This window comes from Eubalaena glacialis, chromosome 2, assembly GCF_028564815.1.
Source record: "Eubalaena glacialis isolate mEubGla1 chromosome 2, mEubGla1.1.hap2.+ XY, whole genome shotgun sequence".
Taxonomy (NCBI): Eukaryota; Metazoa; Chordata; class Mammalia; order Artiodactyla; family Balaenidae; genus Eubalaena; species Eubalaena glacialis.
The window spans coordinates 29,748,107-29,772,350 of NC_083717.1; the positions used below are offsets into that span (position 1 = coordinate 29,748,107).

General features: G+C 39.8%; 1 protein-coding gene across 2 annotated transcripts in view; it reads left to right on the forward strand.

The window, feature by feature from the left end:
- LARP4B (La ribonucleoprotein 4B) overlaps nucleotides 1–24,244 on the forward strand; it is an 82,928-nt gene that overhangs the window by 23,537 nt on the left and 35,147 nt on the right. For both annotated transcript variants that reach the window (XM_061179710.1, XM_061179711.1), the window contains exons 2-3: nucleotides 3,030–3,164; nucleotides 3,810–3,869. In XM_061179710.1, the coding sequence (XP_061035693.1) occupies nucleotides 3,084–3,164; nucleotides 3,810–3,869 (141 nt within the window). In that variant the 5' untranslated portion in view covers nucleotides 3,030–3,083. The remainder of the gene's footprint in view (nucleotides 1–3,029; nucleotides 3,165–3,809; nucleotides 3,870–24,244) is intronic.

A 24,244-nucleotide genomic window follows, 5' to 3' on the forward strand; every position in this document is an offset into this window, starting at 1 on the left:
TTTCATGTAAAGAGAAAATGAAATCAAATCAGGAAAATGACTCCTTTTGTTCAGCTCGTTAAAGCTTTGTGAAAGCTGCCTCTGACCACTATCAGGTTGTCACATTACTAGGTCTTATGCCAGGAAATATTTTGCTTTGACAGTAGATCTATTCCCCCCTTGCCTATTTGTCTTCACAACCTAGAGACCTACCTTTATGCCAAGAAACAATAGTTTGTATGGTTGTAAGTCTTAAAATAGTTTTGGTTTCTTGAACAAGTAATGAAAAAGTTATTTTGTTATTTATTGGAACTGTTGTCAATCATACTCATATTCATCATCATACCCTAAGTCTTATTTCAGATTCAGATATTTGATAATAAAGTTAATTTTAATGCAAATTTTAATGCTTTGTATCTCTGTACAGCTTGCTTAATGAGGTGCATATCAGTAACCCCTTCTGTTGGCAACTTTTACAGTTGTTGGACTTTTTTTTTTTCTTATTAGTTATCTATTTTATACATATTAGTGTATATATGTCAATCCTAATCTCCCAATTCATCCCACCTCCACCCCACCACCACTCCCCACTTTCCCCCCTTGGTGTCCATACGTTTGTTCTCTACATCTGTGTCTCTACTTCTGCCTTGCACACCGGTTCATCTGTACCATTTTTCTAGATTCCACATATATATGTTAATATACGATATTTGTTTTTCTCTTTCTTCGTTCACTCTGTATGACCGTCTCTAGGTCCATCCACATCTCTACAAATGACCCAGTTTTGTTCCTTTTTATGGCTGAGTAATATTCCATTGTGTATATGTACCACATCTTCTTTATCCATTCGTCTGTCGATGGGCATTTAGGTTGCTCCCATGACCTGGCTATTGTAAATAGTGCTGCAGTTAGCATTAGGGTGCATGTGTCTTTTTGAATTACGGGTTTTTTCTGTTGGCAACTTTTCCAGTTGTTGGACTTTTTTTAAAAAAAAAACGTGTGTCAGGTCAGTAATAAAGAGATATAGTCGTGTGATGTAAAGATTACTTGTTTATAGATAGGATGCATGGGTCAGATCAGGACCACTGTTCTGTTGTATAAGCTACTGCCATGGCTACCTTTTTAACCTTTTATTATACAACATTTCAAACATACAGAAGTAGACAGGGTCGAATCATGAACCCTCATTCTCCTCTTCCGGGAAGAACAGTTGTGAACCCCCATGTCTCTGCCCCACATCATGGTGTTTCCCCTGTAAGTATTTCAATATGCAGCTCTGAAAGGTAGGCTCACTTTTATTATTATTATTATTAAACATAACCACAATATCATCACATCTAAGAAAATACAGGAATTCTTTAATGCTGTCAAATATCCCATCACTGTTGCTTCCCTGATTGTCTTTGGTTTCAGTTTATTTGAATCAGATAAAGCCATATAAACAAAATAAAGCCATAGTTTGGCCAGTATGTGTATCTTGTCTCCTTTTGTGTTGAAGAAGCCAAGGCTACTCGTCCAGGAATTGCGAGTTTCGCTGAACCCCTTGGCATTCCTCTGTGCTTGTGTTTGCTGCAAGTTTGTAATAAGATCACGTCCTGGGTTTGTTGTTTGTTTTGCAAGACTACTTCCTATCTGGTAGTGGTGCTGTTTCTATTATAAGGTACATAATTTCTGACTGTCTGAAAAAATATAGGTAGTATATATAATAAAGGACTCGTAGTTGATTTTTTTTATCTTTTGGGTATCATATCTTGTTTTCAACCAAACTTTTTTTCCTTTGGTAATCTTAAAAATCAAGTTAACAGTGGTAGAATGCATCTACACCCCATTCTGTGACTGTCAGTCTGGGTACCAATCTATATTTTCTGGATTTTACAATTTAACACATTGCAAATGATTACAGTTTAACATATTTGTCATTCATCCTACATTGTGGAAAACATTGATCTCTGAAACTGATTTGTTTCAAGCATTTCTCTGTTAGTAGTTTACATTTCCAAACGTGTCTTATAGCATTTCAGTGATTTTGTGCTTTTGTGGTTGATGATATTATACATTTGACAATAGGACGAGATCACCTTTGACCATCAGACTATTTCATTATCAAGGGTTTTGAGAATTTATCATAAGCAGGTTATTAAGAATAAGGAGTGCCGTTATAGAAACTAAAAACCTACATGGTTACCTGGTGAGACAAGAACAGTTAGCTTTTAAATTTCTTTATCTGGCACTTGGATACTATGTGTTTTCAGAAGCAGCCTGAAAAATCTGGGTTAAATCAACTTCTTTATCTTGTGAAGCAATGTAGTTTACAGTGAAAAGAGGGAAGGCCTGAAGCCACACCTGGATGTCTGAGAATCCTGGTTCTGATACTCATAATATGAAATCATGAAAACTATTATCCCTTCTGAGCCAGAGTTACTTCATAAGCCATTTGGGAAAATCAAGTGAGATACTGTATGTGAAGTTCAGTGTCCAGCTTCTGAGCTGAGTGAATGCTTTGCAGAGGCTGCTTTGCATACTTGTGCCCTGTTTAGATTGTTTTTGGTTTCTTTGGTTCAGAATTGCGAAGGGATTCCTTTTAAATGAATTATTGTTTATTTCTCCTAACAGCTGTTTTCCTGGAACAGAATGAAATTAATGGGGCTGGTCAAAAACTATATATATATATATATATATATATATATATATAAATTTGGGATTCATCAATCCCAAATTGGAGTTCTATTAATTTTGTAATTTTCTGTTTTTAAAAAATAACTTTCTGAACATGAGTGGGTTTGGATATGTTAGCATTTAGTTTCTAAGTCTTAGGATATTATCATGGTTACCAAATTAGTGTGAAGAAGAAACTTATTAAAAAACAAGTATTATTTCTTGGGTGCGTAAGGTGGAAATTATGGGCAAATTTCTTTAAACTACTTAGACTCCAGAGGGATAGACATATGTCCTGGAAAACTTGAAGATTTTAAAACTGCTTAGTAATATCATTTTAGAATTAATTACACTCTGCACCTCAAGTTACCAATTTACTGTCTGTTGTTTTACAGCATCCTACGGCTAGCATTAAACTTCTCCCAGTGGAGCCACAAAGTAAACAGCTCATGACTTCTGATCAGGACGCTAAGGTCGTGGCTGAACCTCAGGGCCAGCGAGTCCAGGAAGGCAAAGACAGCGCTCATCTGGTGAGTGGGCGTCCAAGGCCAGCATTGGCCTGGTGTACCTCTCTTCTCTTCTGATAACAGATCCTACAGTACGCTCGGAACACTAGCATATCTTATGCTGAAATATAGATGTTATATTCTGAGTAAACTTAGGGGTTGCTTAGTAGAGGAAATTAGAAGTTTCAAAGTGATAGAGAAAACAAATGTCATTTATAGCTCTGAATACTTAAAACTTTGGATTTAAAATCACCAAGAAAAATGCAGTGATTTGTAAATAGTTTAATAACATTATAGTGATTGTAGTGGTATTTATTTAAAGAGTTAATTAGAATTATGTAAGTTTTAAATTTTGAGTGCATTTGTTTATTGTAAGATTTTATCATGTCAAGCAATAATATTTAAAGTTTCTAAATGACATTGGGAAAAGTAGGTTTTCTTAATTTTCCCTGTGGAAGCTACAAGGAATTTTACTTATGGTGTTCAGTTAAAATTTCAAAATATTTTAAATTTCAAAGCTCCTACATCATTTTGAATATCTCGTTGAATTTCTTTGTCATGTAAAAATTTGCTTTTCTCAGTGGGTTTTGTTTTGCTAAATTACTGTGGTTTGAAAATATGTTTCTTTACACTGTTGTGATGGTGTGTTTGGTGTTTTCGATTTTACAGATGAATGGTCCCATATCTCAAACCACTTCTCAGACAAGCTCCATCCCAGCTTTGAGTCAGGTAATTCAGTTCAGAGATTAATCACAGCTGAGGCTCACAGATATTGCCTTACAACAAATATTAATTGTAAAAAAATTAGAAAATGTCAGTGTTCCCCAAAAAGAGAGTGGGGAAAACCACCACCTGGGTACACTATATGTCAGTACTGTATATCCTTTTCTGGCTTGTGTGTGTGTGTATGTGTATAGTTCTACAGACAACAGTGTGCCATGTGTATTAATTTCATGCATTCCTCACAGTGTTTTTAATGGTTCACTGATCATCTATTGTATGTATATGATTAACTTTACATTTTAATAGCCTGTGTTCCGTAAAGCACAAAAGTGATAGTAAGCTTTTACTAAGAAAATTGATTTCACATTTTAGCTGTGATTAATGAAAGAATAAGGAAATGGAGATCCACTGGTTTTTAAATCCTGCTTTACACCGTTTGCATTTGCGTATGTCAGGTGCATTTGGAGTCAGGCGCATTTAGCTTGGCAGTCCTCTAAGTGATCTCATAAATCCTACAAAATTTTAAAAGTAAGTCTTTTTTTAAAAGTAAAAGTAAATTTTTAAAAGTAATCTTACTAAATTTATAGTCAACCTCATCTACACCCCGAAAATATAAGCAGCTCATGTAGAAATTAAAGGTGGGGATTGGATTGTTGATCTTTTTTTTTTTTTTTTTTAAAGATTTATTGATTGATTGATTGCTATGTTGGGTCTTCGTTTCTGTGCGAGGGCTTTCTCTAGTTGTGGCAAGCGGGGGCCACTCTTCATCGCGGTGCACGGGCCTCTCACTATCGCGGCCTCTCTTGTTGCGGAGCACAGGCTCCAGACGCGCAGGCTCAGCAGTTGTGGCTCACGGGCCTAGTTGCTCCGCGGCATGTGAGATCCTCCCAGACCAGGGCTTGAACCCGTGTCCCCTGCATTAGCAGGCAGATTCTCAACCACTGGGCCACCAGGGAAGCCCTGATCTTTTTTTAAAAAAAAAAATTTTATTTATTTATTTTTGGCTGCATTGGGTCTTCATTGCTACACGTGGGCTTTCTCTAGTTGTGGCGAGCGGGGGCTACTCTTCGTTGCGGTGAGTGGGCTTCTCACTGCAGTGGCTTCTCGTTGCAGAGCACGGGCTCCAGGCACGTGGGCTTCAGTAGTTGTGGCACGTGGGCCCAGTAGTTGTGGCTCACGGACTCTAGAGCACAGGCTTAGTAGTTGTGCACGGGCTTAGTTGCTCCGCGGCATGTGAAATCTTCCCGGACCAGGGCTCAAACCCGTGTCCCCTGCATTGGCAGGCAGATTCTTAACCACTGTGCCACCAGGGAAGTCCCTGTTGATCTCTTTTTAGTAAGGGAGAATTTTAAAAAATGAGGGACCCCCTCCAAACTACTTTGTTTCATTGTTGTTATTCTATTATGTATGTAGGATTTTTTTGCGTATTGTACTTTACATTGATTTTTTAAGTGAATTTTATAATATTTTAAGTACTTCAAAATCCGAATATAAGACTTATACAGAAATCATTGATGGATTAAAATAATTGTTTTCAGATCAAATCTCCCTCTTCCTCTTGGTTGATTTGCGGTCCATTATAACGTTCAAACATCTTTAAAACATATTTCAGGGCATAAAACTAGATATTTGGATTCTATGGGTGGGTTTTGGTTTGGTGTTTCTTTGCTTGCTTTTTAAAATTACTTTGTGGAAAACTACTGAGAAAGACCTATGTGGAAAAGAAGTGTAACACTTTAGCCAGAATTCAATATTTCATTTCTGTGGTGAAATAATTTGCAACTAGTACTGCCTACACATGCTTTGTCATTTTAAAGGGTCAAGGTACTACAATAGAATATTATATGACTAGTTCTTGGTCCAATCCTGCAACCCAGTACCCCTGGAGTCTCTTGGGCAGAACACATCTCTGACACCTGGTATTGTAAATTGTGCATATACTATTTATCAGTTTTTCAAGGTATTGCACACTTTAGGTTTTCATAGGATCATTAAATACTAGAGCTGGAAGGGACCATAAGAGACTGTCTGGGCTCACAACATGTGTGTTTTTAAAACTTTAAAACAAACTTGCATTTTATAGAAAATAAAAGTCTTATTAAAGAGTACATACATTTTTATGAAGTTGTAATCAATATATATATATTTCACCTCATGTTTTCCCCCATAGCAGATTTCATCTATATATCCCCTTGTACTTGCCCTGTAGTATTTTCTTTATGTTGATTTGCCGTCACTTCTTTAGCCGTTGGGTTTTTGGGTACATTTATTTAACTTGTTTCTCTTTTTCCTGCTATTATAAATGGTATTGCTTTGAACATTTTTCTAACCAGCGTTATCATGGTGCACCTAAGTGTGTGGATGCCGTAGTTGGTTTGGTGGCTCTGAGTGCTGATCCTCAGTGGTCTGCAGTTGTATGATTGGAAGGTGAATGTGCTTAGTGGTCTAATTTAGGAACCATTCTCTTTAAGGTTTAGTGTTCCCCCCAAAGTTGGATGCAGTGTAAGTAGGAGGAGAATGGCCATAGTGATCCCAAAATAAATGTCTGGATAATTCAGGAGCAGGTTTGCATTTTTCCATTGGTAATATCAATTGTTTATTATACAGCTCCCTGCTCCCTCCCCCCATAAAATACTACCCTTATTGAGTAGTAACTATTTACAAGTTTAGCCAATCAGTGAGTGCCAAAAAGTGATCTTAGCTAGGGGAAACTGAGACCCAGAGAGGCTTAAGTAATTTCCCCAAGATTGCTCAGCTGTCCAGGATTTGAACCTAGGCAACCTGGCTTCAGAGCCAGCTCGAGAAGAGAACTTCCCCTTTGGCATCTGTTATTTCCTTTAGAAAGAGAAACAACAAGTAGAAAGTAATACCAGAGACAAAACCTAGCTCTTGTCAGCCATTTGGGAACTATTTGCATTGGCTCTAAGTGGTTGAAATTAATTTGGGATAGAGCTAGAGGATTTTAGGTGGGGAATAGCATGACTTATATTTTAAGAAGATTATTTTGACCTCATTATATTAATAGAATGTATTGTAGTGAGCCAAGTATAGAAGCAAAGAAACCAAATTAAAAAGCTGTTAAGGTGAGAAATGATGGTGGCTTAGACTAAGAATGAATGGATTTCAGATTTACTCTGGAGGTGGATTCAATGGCACCAGGTGAGAAATGATGGTGGCTTAGACTAAGAATGAATGGATTTCAGATTTACTCTGGAGGTGGATTCAGTGGCACCATTTATGGATTGGATTTAGGGGTTAGGGTGAGGGAAAAGTAAATCAAGGATAGTTGAGCAACTTAATGGATGGTGGTTTCATTTATTTTGAGATGAAAGAAACTGGAGAAGGAAAGGTTTGTGGAGGGAAAATCCACCTGGTATAAATTTAAGTGAGCAGTGAAGTGGATCATCAGTGCCAGTTGGACCTGATTAGAGAGGTTAGGGCCTGAGATGTAAATCTGGAAAAAACAAATAGATTTTTTATTGTTTTTATTATACAGAAAAGAATATTAAAGCTACTATTGTTTATTGTTAGGTAACTGAGTTACCTAAAATTAAAAATTACAATTAAAAAGTAACTGAGCTGCCATTTAGAATAAAATCAACTCTAATACTTTTTTTTCCTTCTGTAATTTTTTTGCCCATCTTAGAAGTTTTATGTCCTTCAAGGGCATTCTCAGTTATAACTGTTAGCTTCACTGATTCATCTTTTTCATAGTCACCTGTATTACTTCCTTATATGTATATTTGATTAAAATTTATTTAATAAATTATGTTCTGTGTTATTTTTTAAATGTTTCAAATGTGTATGCTTTGTCATGGGAGTTTTAAGACCCATTCGGGCAGGAACTGTGTAATGTAGCTTGTTGATAGTTCTCTGCAAGTCATACTTTATTTAAATTGAAAAGAAATTTTGTTAACATCAACATGGCATAATTGATAATTTAGTCATTCATCCTAAAAACTTACCTTTGTGTATATCATATGTATATCTTTCTGGTACCATGGGGATTACATATAACATCCAGAAGTTATAATTATCTAATTTAAATTGCCTACTTAGTAACCTCAGTAGCATGCAGAAACTCTTCTCTTATAAAGTTCTAACCCCCCACCCCCATTTCTGGTGTCACAAATTATATCTTATTATTATGTGCCCAATACCATAGATTTATGCTTGTTTATATGCATTTGCCTTTTAAATTCTTTGGCTTTTGTTTATCTGCTAATGTCCTTTCCCAGGGAATGTCCCTCCTTTAACATTCCAGGGAATGTCAAAAATGAAGTGAATGTCCTTCATTTTTGAAGGACAGTTTTGGTGGATAAAGAATTCTCAATTTTTTTCTTTCAGCACTTTTCCTTCATCTCGCTGCCTTCTAGCCTGCAAGGTTTCTAATGATAAATTGGTTGATAATCTTATTGAGGATCTCTTGTACTTGATGAGTCATTTTTCTCTTCCTGTTTTTAAGATTCTTTCTTTGTCTTTTGACAGTTTAATCGTAATGTGTCTTGGTATAGGTCTCTTTGGGTTTATCCTACTTGAAGTTTGTGGAGATTTGTAAATTCATGGATTTCATCAAATTTGGGAAATTTTTGGCCATTATTTCTTCAAATATTCTGTCTTACCCTTCTTCTCTTCTCATCCTGGGACTCCCACAATGTGTACGTTAATTGTCGTGTCTTTAAATTTGCTGATTCTTTCTTCTGCCTGTCCAAGTCTGCTGTTGAGCCCCTCTAGTGAAATTTTCAATTCAGTTATTGTACTTCTCAGCTCTGGAATATTTGTTTGGTTCTTTTTTACAGTTCCTGTCTCTTTGTTGATATTCTCATTTTGTTCACGTATTGTTTTCCTGATTAACTTTAGTTCCTTGTTCATGTCTTTTCCTTAGCTCTTTGAGCATATTTAAGATGATTGTTTAAAGTCTTCATCTAGTAAGTCCCATGTCTGAGCTTTCTCAGGGACAGTTGATTTTGTTCCTTTGAATGAGCTGTGTTTTCCTGTTTCTTTGTATGCCTTGTGATTTTGTTGTTGTTGAAAACTGGGCATTTGATTACATTTGTAATGTGGTAACTTTGGACATCAGATTCGCTTCTTACCCAGGGTTTGCTGTTTGTTGTCACTGTTGTTGAAGGCTATAGTAGTCTCATGGTTTTGAGACTTTTCCAAACTATTTTTGTAAAGACTATTCCTTGTCATGTGTATTCAGTGATGTCTCTGTTCCTTTTGCTTGTGTTCAACTGAATTTTGACAGAGATTTCCTTGAATGTCGTGAGTTGAAGCAGTCAGTCAGTCCAGCACTGCCCTGCCTGGTGGCCCCCTCCTGCCCCACCCCCCAACCCTCCCCCCAGTGAGAGGGAGTAGAGCTGCCTCTCCCAGTCTTTGTAGACTGGCTTTGTGCTGGGACAGTCCCTCACTGAGTAGCTCAACTTCCTTGGAGACTAGGGATCAGCCTGAAGTGAAAGCTGAAGGTCTTCTCAGGATGTTTTTGAGCACACATCTTGCCTGGGTGTAGCTTTCTGAATTCCCCATATACATGGCTGCTTTTGAATGTCCTAATTTCCCGGAGTTACACTCCAGCCTCTTCTAGGGGCTTTAGGTGGTTCTTGCGTGTCTCCGCGTGTCATCTTCTGCCCTGGCATGTGTGGGTTTGTAGCCACCTTATACCTTTTATGAGCAGTGCCTGCCACTTTCCCCCCGCCTTTTTTTTTTTTTTGGCTGCACTGTGCAGTTTGCAGGATCATAGTTCCCTGACCAGGGATCGAAACTGGGCCCCAGCAGTGAAAGCGTTGAGTCCTAACCACTGGTCTGCCAGGGAATTCCCCACTTTTCCCATTTGTGTTCTGAGTTATGTGAGATAGGAGAGGCAAGTCAGTCCTTTAGGTAGCCTCCAGCTAAGACAGAACAGATGGACACACTAATTTGCAAGTAAGGTTTACCCTGCTCCCTCTGGCTCCTGGAGGGAATCTGGGACCTGGGCTGCTGCCACCCCAGACCAAGGTCACACCACACCACAATATGTTCCTGCCATGTCGAGCACAGCCTTTTCTTGATTGTTTCTTTGCTTAGTTGCTGTAAACTATGATTGTTTTTCAGAGCTCCTACAAAGTGTGTTCAGAAACTTCTGTTTTTTTCATGATATTTCTGTGAAGGAATGAGAGCCTGGAGCTTCCTAGTTCACCAGTTTGCTTGACCTCTCATAACCTTTTTGTTTTGCTTTTCTCAATCCTGCACTTGCATAATTCATTTTTTATGTTTGCTTATTTTATTGAAGTACAGTTGATTTACAATATTGTGTTAGTTTCAGATGTATAGCAAAGTGATTCAGTTATACATATGTATGTATATATCTATATTCTTTTTTCTATCCTTTTCCATTATAGTTTATTACAAGATATTACTAGAATACTAGTAACCCATCTGTATGCATCTGTTAATCCCATACTCCCAATTTATCCCTCCCCACCTTTCCCCTTTGGTAACCATAAGTTTGTTTTCTATGTCTGTGAGTCTATTTCTGTTTTGTAAAATAAGTTCATTTGTATCATATTTTGGATCCCACATATAAATGATATATTTGTCTCTCTCTGGCTTCTTCACTTAGTATGGTAATCTCTAGGTCCATCCATGTTGCTGCAAATGGCATTATTCCATTCTTTTTTATGGCTGAGTAGTATTCCATTGTATATATATATACCACATCTTCTTATCTATTCATCTGTTGGTAGATATTTAGGTTGATTCCATATCTTGGCTATTGTAAATAGTGCCGCTTGGGGTGTGTGTGTCTTTTCGAATTAGAGCTTTTATCTTTTCCAGTTATATGCCCAGGAGTGAGATTACTGGATCATATGGTAACTCTATTTTTAGTTTTTTGAGAAACCTCCATACTGTTTTCCACAGTGGTTGCACCAATTTACATTCCCACCAACAATGTAGGAGTGTTCCCTTTTCTCCACACCCTCTCCAGCATTTATTATTTGTAGGCTTTTTGATGATGGCCATTTTGACTGGTGTGAGGTGATACCTCATTGTAGTTTTGCATGTACCTGTTGGCCATCTGTATGTCTTCTTTGGAGAAATGTCTATTTAGATCTTCTGCCCGTTTTTTGATTGGGCTGTTTGTTTTTTTGTTACTGAGGTTTAGGAGCTGTTTCTGTATTTTGGAAATTAAGCCCTTGTCAGTTGCATCATTTGCAAATATTTTCTCCCAGTCTGTAGGTTGTATTTTTGTTTTGTTTATGGTTTCCTTTGCTGTGCAAAAACTTTTAAGTTTGATTAGGTCCCATTTGTTTGTTTTTGCTTTTATTTCTTTTGCCTTGGAAGACCAACCTAAGAAAACTGTTATGATTGATGTCAGAGAATATTTTGCTTATGTTCTCTTTGGGGAGTTTTATGTTGTCATGTTTTACACTTAAGTCTTTAAGCCATTTTGAGTTTTTTTGTGTGTATGGTGTGAGGGAGTGTTCTACCTTCATTAATTTAGGTGTGGCTGTCCAGCTTTCCCAACACTACTTGCTGAAGAGACTGTCTTTTCTCCATTGTATATTCTTGCCTCCTTTGTTGAAGATTAATTGTCCATAGGTGTGGGTTTATTTCTGGGCTCTCTATTCTGTTACATTGATCTGTACGTCTGTTTTTGTGCCAATAGTATGCTGTTTTGATTACTGTAGCTTTGTAGTATTGTGTGAAGTCTGGAAGGGTTATGCCTACAGCTTTGTACTTTTTCCTCAGATTGCTTTGGCAATTCTGGGTTATTCATGGTTCCCCATAGATTTTAGGATTATTTGTTCTAGTTCTGTGAAAAATGTCATGGGTAATTCAATAGGGATCACATTAAATCTGTAGATTGCTTTGGTTAGTATGGCCATTTTAACTGTATTAATTCTTCCAATCCAAGAGCATGGCATATCTTTCCTTTTCCTCGAATCATTTTTGATTTCCTTTATCAGTGTTTTATAGTTCTCAGTGTATAAATCTTTCACCTCCTTGTTTAGGTTTATTCCTAGGTTTTTTTCTTTTTCTTTTTTTTTTTGGATGCAGTTATAAACGGGATTGCTTTTTTACTTTCTGTTTCTGATATTTCATTGTTAGTGTAAAGAAATGCAACAGATTTCTGTATATTAATCTTGTATCCTGCTACCTTGCTAAATTCATTGATCACTTCTAATAGTTTTTGTGTGGAGTCTTTAGGGTTTTCTATATAGAGTAACATGTCATCTGCATATAATGACAATTTTACCTCTTCCCTTCTGATTTGGATACTTTTTATTTTTTTTGCCTAATTGCTATGGTGAGGACTTCCAATACTCTGTTGAATAGAAGTGGTGATGGTGATAGTGGGCATCCTTGGCTTGTTTGAGAATTTAATGGGAAGGCTTTCAGCTTTTCTTTCTTTTTTTTTTTTAATTATTTATTTTTGGCTGTGTTGGGTCTTCATTGCTACGCGGGCTTTCTCTAGTTGTGAGCTGGGGCTACTCTTCGTTGCAGTTCACGGGCTTCTCATTGCCATGGCTTCTCTTGTTGTGGAGCATGGGCTCTAGGCACGTGGGCTCAGTAGTTGTGGCTCCTGGGCTCTGTAGAGCGCAGGCTCAGTAGTTGTGGTGCACAGGCTTAGTTGCTCTGCAGCATGTGGGATCTTCCCAGCCCAGGGCTCAAACCCATGTCCCCTGCATTGGCAGGTGGATTCCTAACCACTGTGCCGGAAGGGAAGTCCCACTTTCAGCTTTTCATCGTTTAGTGTTATGTTGGCTATGGGTTTGTCATAAGTGGCCTTTATTATGTTGAGATATGTTCCTTCTGTACCCACTTTGGGAAGAGTTTTTATCACGAGTGGATGTTGAATTTTATCAAATGCTTTTCCTGCATCTATTGAGATGATCATGTGGTTTTTGTCTTTTGTTGATGTGGTGTATCACATTGATTGATTTGTATGTGTTGAACCATCCATGTGACCTTGGAATGAATTCAACTTGATCATGGTGTGTAATCCTTTTTATGTGCTGTTGGATTTGGTTTGCTAATATTTTGTTGAGGATTTTTGCATCTTTATTTATCAAAGATGTTGGACTGTAATTTTCTTTTTTGGTATGGTCGTTGTTTGGTTTTATTATCAGGGTGATGGTGGCTTCATAAAATGACTTTGGGAGTGTTTCTTTCTTTTCAGTCTTTTGGAAGAGTTTGAGAAGTATAGGTATAAGTTCTTCTTTGTACGTTTGGTAGAATTCCCCAGAGAAGCCATCCAGTCCTGGACTTTTGTTTGCAGGGAATTTTTTTTTTTTTTTTTTTTTTAACAGATTCTATTTCACATCTAGTGATTGGTCTGTTCAAATTATGTTTCTTCTTGATTCAGTTTTGGTGGGCTGTATGTTTCTAGAAACTTGTCCATTTCTTCTGAGTTGTCCATTTTGTTGGTGTATAACTGTTCATAATATTTTCTTATGGTATTTTGTTAAAATACCATAAAAATCTGTGGTGTTGCTTGTTGTTTCTCCTCTTTCATTTCTTATTTTGTTTATTTGGATCCCTTCTCTTTTCTTCTTGGTGAGCTTGGCCAGAGGTTTGTTGCTTTTGTTTATCCTTTCAAAAAACCAGCTCTTGGTTTTATTGATTTTTTTCTGTTTTTTTTTTTTTTTCTTACTCTATTTATTTCCTCCCTCCTGCCAGCATTAGGTTCTGTTTGTTCCTTTTCTAATTCTTTAGGTGGTAGGTTAGGTTGTTTATTTGAGATTTTTCTTGGTTTTTTTTGAGGAAGTCCTGTATCGCTATGAACTTCCCTCTTAGAACTGCTTTTTCTGCATCCCATAGATTTTGTATGGTTGTGTTTCCATTGTCATTTGTCTCGAGGTATTTTTTAAATTTTCTCTTTGATTTCATTGTTGACCCATTGGTTTCTTAGTAGCATGTTGTTTAGTCTCCCTGTAATCGGTTTTTTCTTGTTTCTCTTTCTGTGGTTAATTTCTAGTTTCATGCCGTTGTGATCAGCAAAGATGCTTGAAGTAATTTCTATACTGTTAAATTTGTTGAGGTTTGTTTTGTACCCTAGAGAATGTTCTATGCACACTTAAAAAGAATGTGTATTCTGGGGTTTTTTTGGATGCTATGTCCTGGAAATATCAACTAAATCGAACTATTCTGATGTGTCACTCAGAATCTTCATTGCCTTATTTATTTTCTATCTGGAAGATCTATCCATTGATGTCAGTAGATTATTAAAGTCTACTATTATTATATTCCCATCGAATTTTCCCTTTATGTCTGTTGTATTTTTATGTATTTATGTGCTCCTATATTGGGTGCATATATGTTAACAAGTATGATATCCACTCCTTCTGTTGATGGTTTTATCATTATATAGTGTCCCGCTTTGTCTTTCTTTATGGCTTTTGTTTTAAAGTCTATTTTGTCTGATATGAGTATTGCTACCCCCACTTTCTTGTCATTTCCATTTGCATGAAATGTCTTTTTCTGTCTCCTCACTTCCAGTCCATATGTGACTTTTGCCCTAAAGTGGTCTCCTGTAGGCAGCATATTGTAGGTCCTTATTTTATTATTCAATCTGCCACTCTTTCTTTTGATTGGAACATTTAGTCCATTGACATTTAAAGTGATTATTGATTAGTATGTATTTATTGCCATTTTAAATCTTGTTTTCCAGTTAATTTTGTATTTCTTCTTTTTCCTTTTGTGGTTTGTTGGTTTTCTTTTGTATTATGCTCGAGTTCCTTTCTTTTTGGTTTTTGTGAATCTGTTGTATGTTTCTGATTTGTGGTTACCCTGGTTTTCAAGTATGTTAACCCATAACTATATCTCCTTGCTTTAGACTGGTAGTCATATAAGCTCAAACACGTTCTAAAAGATCTGCATTTTCTTACTCCCCTTCCCCACATTTTCTCATAACCTTTTATGTGAGAACTTTTTCCAGGTTGTCTTTGATTTAAATTGTCTTTTTAATAACATAGAACTACTGATAAATTCTTATTGCATGTAATAAGAATTCTTATACAAATATAAAACTTGATTGCTCAAACCTATAAAATGCAGATTAATGACATTCATTTAGTCTGGCAGGTGATGTTTTGCTGAAACTAAAAGCTCCTTCACCAAGTACTTGTGGTACTAGTTACCCAGAATTTCTTTGAGTTTACCACAACCTAAACTGCAGAATTTCGAGTGAATAACTTCTTACTGCTTTTGTTGATCTGTTTCTGTGGTGCACCTTGGTGTCACCTGGACTTCACTGGGCTTGAATGAATTTATGATGTTTTAGATCCAGTTCTTTTCTCAGTAAATTAGGTTAATTTAAGTGTTGTCACATAGCGCCACTGCACTCTTAAACTTACATGCAAACATGGACATATCTTTAAAATTTTGTGTTTGCATCTTTTAATTCTTTTAGAGTGCCTGTAGATTCCCCCACTTTGAGTTGATGGTGCAGACACTGACTTGCTATTAGGATGCTTTCCCAGAGGCATGAAGAGTGGGCAGCGTGTGGGGATAGGAGAGAGTCGTTTTGCAAAATTGAGGCGGGTGGCCTTATAAAGGATGGTGAGATTTGGAAATTGGGGGGAGGAGACCTGATAAACGGTTTGAGCAAAGATAGGATATGCCAGGGTTATTCAGTTGGGGTTTTTTATTTATTTATTTATTTATATTTTATTTTATTTTTTGGCTGTGCTGCGAGGCTTGCCAAACTAACATATCTTAGTTCCCCAACCAGGGATTGAACCCAGGCCCTCAGCAGTGAAAGCACCGAGTCCTGACCACTGGACCACCAGGGAGTTCCCAGTTGGGTTTTTTTTAGATGAAATAGAGGAGCTGAGGAGGATGGCATCTTAGAATGAGAGGCAATTATAGAGGTGGGCTGGGGTCAGATTATGAGGACTTTGAAGTGATGTTGGGGTTTGATTCTAAGTATTTTACTTAATAGCATCACAACGACTCTTTAAAGTAGGTATTGGTATTGGCCTCACTTTACAAGTGAGAAGAGTGAGAAAAAGAGACCTAATAATTTGCCAAAGCTTACACACATGGTAAAAGCTAACCGACACACACCTAGGCAGATAAGCTTATGAATTTGCCCCTGTAACTCCTGCTCCATTTAACTCCATGTCACAGATGTGAAGGGTTTGTGTCATCCTGGGTGAAGAATCCTTTTTTGTAGGGATATTTAACTCTATAGTGATAGAGACAACCCTCCTTATCGGTAGAATGGGGTTAATACATCTACCCCAGGTTGTTGGGAGTGTGAATTCAAATAAATGTGTGACAAAATGAAAATATTTGTGTACTTAGATTCTTGTAGCACATAAGTGCTACCATTATCATCATCATCATCATCATCATCACCATCATCTGCTGTGGTTTCAGTACTTGAGTTTATGTACATTTAGAAGTGTCCCTGTTATCTTCATGTTTAAGTAGAACTCCTAAACTTTTTTCATCAAAGATATCAGCATTTTATAAAATGTTAGTAGTACACCAGCCATAACTTGTAGATTAAAGTAGAAAAATCTCCTCGCAGAGGAGTTAACAGAATTATTTTGTTTTCAGAATAGCATATCTGAATCATAATAAGAAAAAGAATCTCTTATACTGAGAACAAAGCTTACAGATGTTGAAGAAGGTTCGGACCCATTGTATGTGTCAGCGGTCCTGGACCACAGGGTGCGGGGTGGCGGTGCTCCTACTGCTCGAAGAAGGGCTTCGTTTGGGAGCTTTCGAGGGGATTCCTGTATTGGACTGGCAGGTGTAGATTTTCTTTCTTTCTCTTTTTCTCTTGCTCTTTCCGTTTTCTTAACTAGAACTTTCAGACATTTGCAGAAGTAGAGTAATAAAATGAACCTCAGTGTGCCCATTCTGACTTGAGCAGTTCCCACCCTCACATTTTGCTTTTATTTTGTTTTTTCCTCCCCTCTGCACACACAGTTTTAAAAAGTGTTATGTCTGTATGTATTTACTTCTTTATTTTCAGGCCAGGTGTGATTTAACAGCGTGCCATTTGCCATAAACATTTCAACATGCATCTCTAACAGACACCATTCCAGTTTCATGCCTAGCACGATCATTCCCAAACACTCACAGACTTTATTTCTCAAAGGCAGAAAATTAGATTCAACTATAAGTACCTAAGAATTTTAAAAAACAAATTTTTACACTTGTTTCCCTTTGGGGAATATACACGTTAACTCCTTTGGTTGCCACCATTCCATGAAATATAATTCAGAGAATGCTGAAACACTGTAGAAAAAGCAAAAGTCTGAAATTCCTTCTTCTGTCTGGGATAATAATTTTAGTTATTTTTTTATTGAGTTTATGAGAATAAGAAAAATAATACAAAAATCTTTTTGTTGTGTTCTCAGTCTTTGGATTCCGTGTGCTGTTTGGGTTTTAATGTGGAATAGAATGGCAGTTGGACAGGGTCTGTTGTGATTAGGATTTTGGACTTGAGTGGCGGGGACATGTGACTGCTGTGCGAGGGTTATTTTTGGGATCTGGGTGTCGGCTTCTCATCAGAAACTATAGAAAGTTAGTGGGAGATGCACTTGCGGAGGCTCAGAAAGCGACAAGCATTGTTATGTGAGCTTTTGAACTTTCGAACATGGGTTGTTGCTTCAGTAAAGAATTAAGTAGTGACAATGACAGTGAAAAAACTGGCCTGTTAGAAAAATCTGTGGAGGAGAAGGAACCGGAGAACAAGATAAGTAAAACTTTATCTTCATTATTCGGTACTTTTGGAGGTGAGGAACTTCACAGCATGGGACGCAGGGCCGGTGTGTGGGCCGGGGTTTTTGTGAGACCGGTGCACAGACAGGGTACAACGCCAGGGCGGCCACTTAACTCGGTCTTCTCTCCCATGTCTGGGTTCTTAACTGGGTCTGCAAGCGTGGGTGAGGCTGACGAGAACCCCGACGTCGCTGCTGTCAGGTGGGGTGGTGAAGGTGCCTGCGCCCCTCTGAGTGGGGGCCTCCCTGAGGGCGAGGGACCCTGCTCACGTGCCCCGGCGCCCTCCGACCGGGGCCTTGGCAGTCACCCTCCCTGCTGTCGCCCAGCCACCTGGGAAAGCTCTGCGGTAGAGAATGAGGTAGCGGTAACTGTTCAGATTGGCAGCGCTGCTAACTCTGCAGGTCTGAATCGTGGGGAGAGGGAGGGTGGAGATCCTATTTGTGGTGACCACAAACGATGTAGGAATTCACGAGAGAGCGGGTTTTACAGTATTTGTGTTGTTGACCCTAACGGCCCGGACGTTGGAGATGAGCTGTGTGCTCATGTGCGTGGAACAGCTGCGGCTCCAGAGAGTCGTCCAGCTGTCACCTCCAAGGGGTTCTGCGGAGGGGCCTGGCCACCAGACAATGCTGCCCAAGGGCCAGGGGAGTCAGAGGCACCGCGGGCAGAGCCATCCCCGCAGGGAAGGCCACTCCCAGGGGAAAGGAAGGAAGCTTTTAAAGAGAAAACTGAACTTAGTTCTGAACTTTTGAGTGATGGTGACCCACCCTGTAAAGTAAACATTGGTGACCTGCAGGCAAAGACTTCCACCAGGTTTCCTGAAGATTACACAGAAAGGAGTGCATTACATAATGTTGGCACACTTCCCACATTAAATATCAGCACAGACATTGACTCGCTACTGTGTGTATGCACTGTCCCAGAAGGGAGAGAGCACTGCAGTTCAGGACCGGGAGGTCAGGTGGCTGATTCGCATGTTAATTTAATTAATGGCACTTCAAAAGTTGAAAGAAACGGTGATTCTGGTGCTATAACAGCTACTGTAGATCAGAGTTTAAACTCTGAAAAGGAAGGAGAAAATAACTCTATAAAACCACTAAAAGACAATGATTGTTCCAGTTTAGATGTTAGCAGATCAGACAGTCTCCTTTCCATAAGTCTAGATAGAATCAATTTAAGTTCAGAAAGATATATCACTTCACTGAGCTTTGGAAATGAGTGTCTTCCTATTCATGCAAATTTCCAAGAATCAGCCCCTAGCAGTTGTGTTGATCTGGGCACTGAGCTCCTCGTGGGGCCAGTGATGCTTGAGAAGCAGCACCAGAGTGACTGCAGCTTGGAAGTGGGAAGCAGCCAGCTTGCAAACAAAGCAGAATTGTCTTTGCAGTCTCAAAATAGTTCATCTTATCAACATGAGGATGAAATTAGCATTTTTGAAGATGAGGGTTGTGGTTCGAGGGCTTTTGAATGGAGAGCTGCCTGTCAGGTACATCTGAGTGCAGACATTAGGGCCAACAAGGCCCAGATCGGTGATGTAACGTGTGCAGTGCAGGCAGCAGACGTGGAGGGAGTGTTCCGAAACTCACAGGAAGTGCCCCGAAATGGCGCGTCTCGCTATGGCTACAGGTGGCTCAAGAGTGACTTCATTTCCTCTGCGTGTATTTTCACCTGCGCTGAAGAGGAAAGTGAAACAGAGGATGAAACGCGTGTGAAGAGCTCAGGGAGTCACCCTCACAGACTAGAAAGTGCTGAACAAGAATCACTGAGAGCCAGTCACAGAGAAACCAGTAAAATTGACATAGGAAGTGTCCAGTCAGACCCTAAAACAGCCTTTGACTGGGAAACAAATGCACAAAAATGCAAGGCGGTGTGCAGTCAGGATGTGCTGGCTTGTGTTAGTTCTAGTGTAGCAAAAAACCCTGACTTTGTTACAAATCAAGTAGAAAAAAATGATGAAACTTGTAGAGTGAATGACGACAGATATGAAGATCTTAGCCTTGTGCCAGCTTTAAACCAGAGTTCGAGTCCAGGTGCGTGGGAGTCAGAAGTAGTGCAGATGAACTCTGTGGACAATGGTGGGAGCCCACGACTGAAGCAGGTTTTCTCCGAATCAGCTGAAGAAGTTTCTGATGCCTCCGGTGGACGTGCATTGGGGGTGGGAAAACCAGAGCTGCTTGGTGGAGAAGAGGAGGAGACGCTTTGTCTGAAGGAAGGCGGCAGTGGTCCCGGCATCATCAACTGTGTGGGTCTGCGTGGGACAAGTAGACACGCACGCCGTTTCAGACAAAGGGGTGCCAGGCCCACTGTGCAGGGACCTGGGTTACATGGGGAAGTGGGTTTGGTGGGAAGTTCAAAGGTGATCTTTGGAAGAATGGAGTTAGGGGGCGCTCGTGCGGGGTGCTCCTGCTTGGCTGGTGTTGACCCTGCTGAAGTGGACGGATGCTCAGCTGCTCCTCTCGATGGTCCGCAGGTGATTCCCGTCATCCCAGGTGACAGCAAGGAAGTAGCAGTACCAGGTTGCAAGGACACTGTTCTACCACTCATAGCTGAAAAGCCCTCAAAAGGGGATTTGCAGAGCTTCCCAGAGGAACTGTACTCCCAGGTTTTGAATGAACTTTCCTGTTACCCGATGGCAGAGTTGGCAAGACAGATGTTTTCTGAAGGGCTGGCAGATGGTTGTGGATATCAAGTGGGCTGCCCGTGGACTAATGCAGCTGCGAAAGACACATTAGAAGAGCAGATATTTAGTGAGGACCTGCACAGTAAGCCACAGGACCTAGAGATCTCTTTGTTTTGGATGGAAAAGCCCCCTTATCAGCTACCAGTGGCAGAAGATGGTGTTATTTGGGGATGGCAAGAGAGAGGTGGACAGTTAGTAAGTATGCTGTACCAGTTCTTATTATTGTGCAGTGATGTGCTAATCTTTCATTTTGATTGCTTTTAACTCAGATTAACAAAGATTTATTCTAAACAATTGGCAGTCGTTTGAATGTTATTGTAAAGCTATAAGTTAGTATAACATCAATTTAACCATTTCCAAACTGAAGAACATGAATTTGGTTCACTGGTTAGTATATTTAAGGCAGAATCTACGTGTCAACTCTCGTTAGCACTAACCCCTGCATGCTGGTCATCAGATGCATGTGCCCCCAGAGGCTGCTCCCCTCAGTCTTCATCCATCCTGTCCTCACCACCGGCCCCTTGTTGGAGCAGAACAAACTTTTGGCCCATTGGGTGTTTAAAGTCACTTCTAAGAAGTTTACAGTTGCAGAATATAGCAGCATTAAAATCTGTGCTTTCCACTGTTTTTGTATGGTAACCATCTAAGGGAGGTATAACTTGATGCTTTTAACTGGCTCCAAAATCTTGGTTCTGTCTTCTTTTAGTCAGAAGCACCGCAGAGCTTTTTGGACCTCAGTGCTCAGGCCCCACTGGTTTGGAAGAACCTTCGCAAATGATCCTGCAACGGGCAGCTAGTTTGAGCATCTTCCTAGAATTTCTGTAATAAATGAAACATTCAACAAACAGGAAGTTAGTCTTGCTCTTAAAGCTGTCCTTTGGACCTGCATACTTGTAATAGCAAAATCTCATTCATTCAATCAGTTTATTTTTAGTGATTTTTGTTGCATTAGGCAAGAAAAATGGTAATAGTAAGGAGATAGATGTGGCTCCAGTGTTATGCCTATTATATGGAAATAAACAAGTAGAAATTAAATCCTATAATTTATCCATTAACCTCCTTTCTTTCCTTTCCATGCCCACATTTGGGAGTTTTACCAGAAACAGTTACATTCAAGTTAATCAGTTTTGTTCCTTAAGTAGTTATGGAGGCAAAACACTACCTAATCATTTCCATCAGTGGATGTGGTTGACACCTGGCTGTGAGAGTCCGCGCCTGTACCTCAAGTAGAGTGCACATGGGTCCTGCTCTTACACACGTGGGTGAGGTACATGTGCACTGTTCTGAATTAGCTTTTCAATTGTGAGATGTGCCCAACAGTATTCTAATTTGACAGACTACATTTAATGAGAGTGCTCTTTGTTCAGAACTCCAGTTCTCAAAGTGCTTGTACAGACATCTTTTTAAACTAGTCTTAAGTAGCCACTGTTATTCCATTTTACAAATAAAAAGCCAGAGTTACAGATGTCATGACTGTAAAGCCTTACTAAACTTAGTGGCAAATCCAGGAATAGTCCATGCTAACTTAAAATAGAAAACGAGTGCTTCTTTTCCTCCATTATCTCACCTGTTTTATGTTCTCCATGTGCCTTTCCCTTCCTCTGGTGTTAGTTACTCTAGTTCCTACTCAGTAACTTGTCAGTGGGACGATTCTGTTTCCTGGCCAGAAAATGTAAGTTTATGAGTTGGTAGGTTATTTATTTTTGTTAATGGAGCGTAGCATTTAGAAGGTTAGAAAGTTTCTTTGGAGTGTCAAGAATTTGGGGATACTGTACTCTTCAAAGAGTAACATTGGTCATTTGTATAGAATGGCTTCAGCACGTGGCCATTAAGGTCAGCTCACTGCTGGTTCTAATAACCACTGCTTAGCCGTGATTTTTCAGTGGAAAAATAAGACTTAGAAAGCTGTGCAGATGAAACTTGAGTTGTTGATAATCAGTTGGAGGTCCCTAAGACTGCAAGAGAGTAGCTACATTTTTAAAGAAATATTTTTAGTACAAGTTGTTTCTCATGTGAGTTACATGAAGTTAATGAACTCTTGATAAATGTTTTGTTTTTCCTGATATTAGAACACAGTTTTCTAATTACCATAATTTTTGTTGGTAAGTTACTTAACCTTTCTCTGCCTTGGTTTTCTTCCTTGTGAAATGGGGTGTGATGACCACTGCCTCCTAGGGTGTTAGGATTAAACGCAGGTACGTGCGTGGTGTGCGCCTGTCACCCAGCAGGCCCTCGTGCTAGCTGTCATGTCTTTCCCCCTTAATCATGTCTCTGTTCTTGCATCCCGTGTCACACCTCAGAGTACTTCTTGAATACTGGTTAACTGCTCAAAACTGGTAAGTCCCTAATACTTGATTTACTGCTTTAGAAGTAGTAAATTGTGTACAGATAGGGTTCCATTCAGCTGTGGCATAAAACCTTGCACAAGCTGTCAAATAGTGGAAAGTAGAATTTTCTGTTATTACGTTATTAAACATTCATTCCTTCTGCATGTTTCTCAGGCAGCTCCATGCTGAGCTCAGGACTGCCAGGTGTCAGCCGTGAAGTGTGCCCAGGGTCGACGTCCGGGAACCATTGGGCCGCAGAGAGGACAGGACATGTCCTTGCGGTGCAAGCAGAGGGGGAGGAGCACACGGCCCTGGGATGCTGCTTGCAGGCAGGGTGCTCCCAGGACCATGTGTGTGTGTGTCTCTGTGTGTGTGTGTGTTAGTGAGCTAAAAAATGTGTGTCGGTGATGCAGTGTAGCCAACTGCAGATGGTGCTAAAAATGGAAAAGACCAGTGTGGGTTGGTGTTAGGAATTTAGAGAATGTATAGCATGTCCACGAGGTCAGGGGAGTATGTTCCGTGGGTGGGAAACTTGATGTGTGTTATGTGGTAGTAGAACAAGACTGGGTCTAACCAGAAAAGGTGATTTACGCGAGTATTAGAATAGGAAAGAAAATAAAGATGTGAGTTAAAAAAAGAGAGAACAGATTGAAAAGGTGTAACTGCTGAGAAGGGCAGTGGTGTCTGTGAGGTGTGGAGCGTCTTCTGCGTTGCTGTGCTCAAGGCAGCCGTCGTTTCTGCCTGTTCCCCATGATACTCTGATCGCCTCGTGCTGTACCGGGCACTTAGTGAGAATTTCAGAAGTATTTGTTGGAGAGATGGGTGGATGTGCAGAAGCAGAGACCAGAAATGAGCTGGAAGTTTAGATGTCATTTAAGAAGGGAGCTTGAAGAGTAAGTGCTTCTTGAGAATGATATTCTTTAAGGAGAAGGGGGAACCCTATTCTTTGCCCTATCCAGTACTTTACTTAAAAGGACTCCAGATAGGCCCTCACTTAGGTGCCTGGTTTTGTGGGCATGAAGTTTATTGCCCACGCCTCCTAGGTATGAACAGAGTATATTTTGTAGTTTTAATCCACATCCGTCTCTACACTCAATTTCAGAAATCATTTCGTTTTTCACTACAAACTTTAATCGCCCCAGCTAGGGTGAATTTGTTCTTTTTTAGGATTGTTAACCCACATGTTTCCTTCTTGGCTCATCATGGTGCCCCTGACCTTGGAGACGGCATCTCTGGGGTCATGCAGTGAGGCTGCTCCCAGTTTGGAGCTCCTGCCTGGCACTACCTGGGGGCTTCTGGGACCTGGAACCTTGCCCCTCCCTTTGGAAGCTCTGGCCCCTGCACAGTGGTGTTAAGGCTTATGGTGCCTGGGAAAAGGCAGATCGTTTGGCTAGGTTTTGCTCAAGAATCATGGCAGTAGAACTGGAGTTAGTTTGGGGGGGCAGCTGTCCCCGGGACATCAACTTTCTTTTAGATTTTGGGAGCCACTCAAGGTTTGTAAGCAGGAGAGGAAAAATCCAGGGATGGTTGTGGGTTTAGTAGGGTGTGCCAGGGAAGACCTCAGCAATCCGCAAGGGGTGTGAAGGCTTGAGCCAGCCGTGCGGATGTCTGGGAGTGTTCTGGTCAAGTGGAGCCGGGCAAGCAGAAGGGCCCGG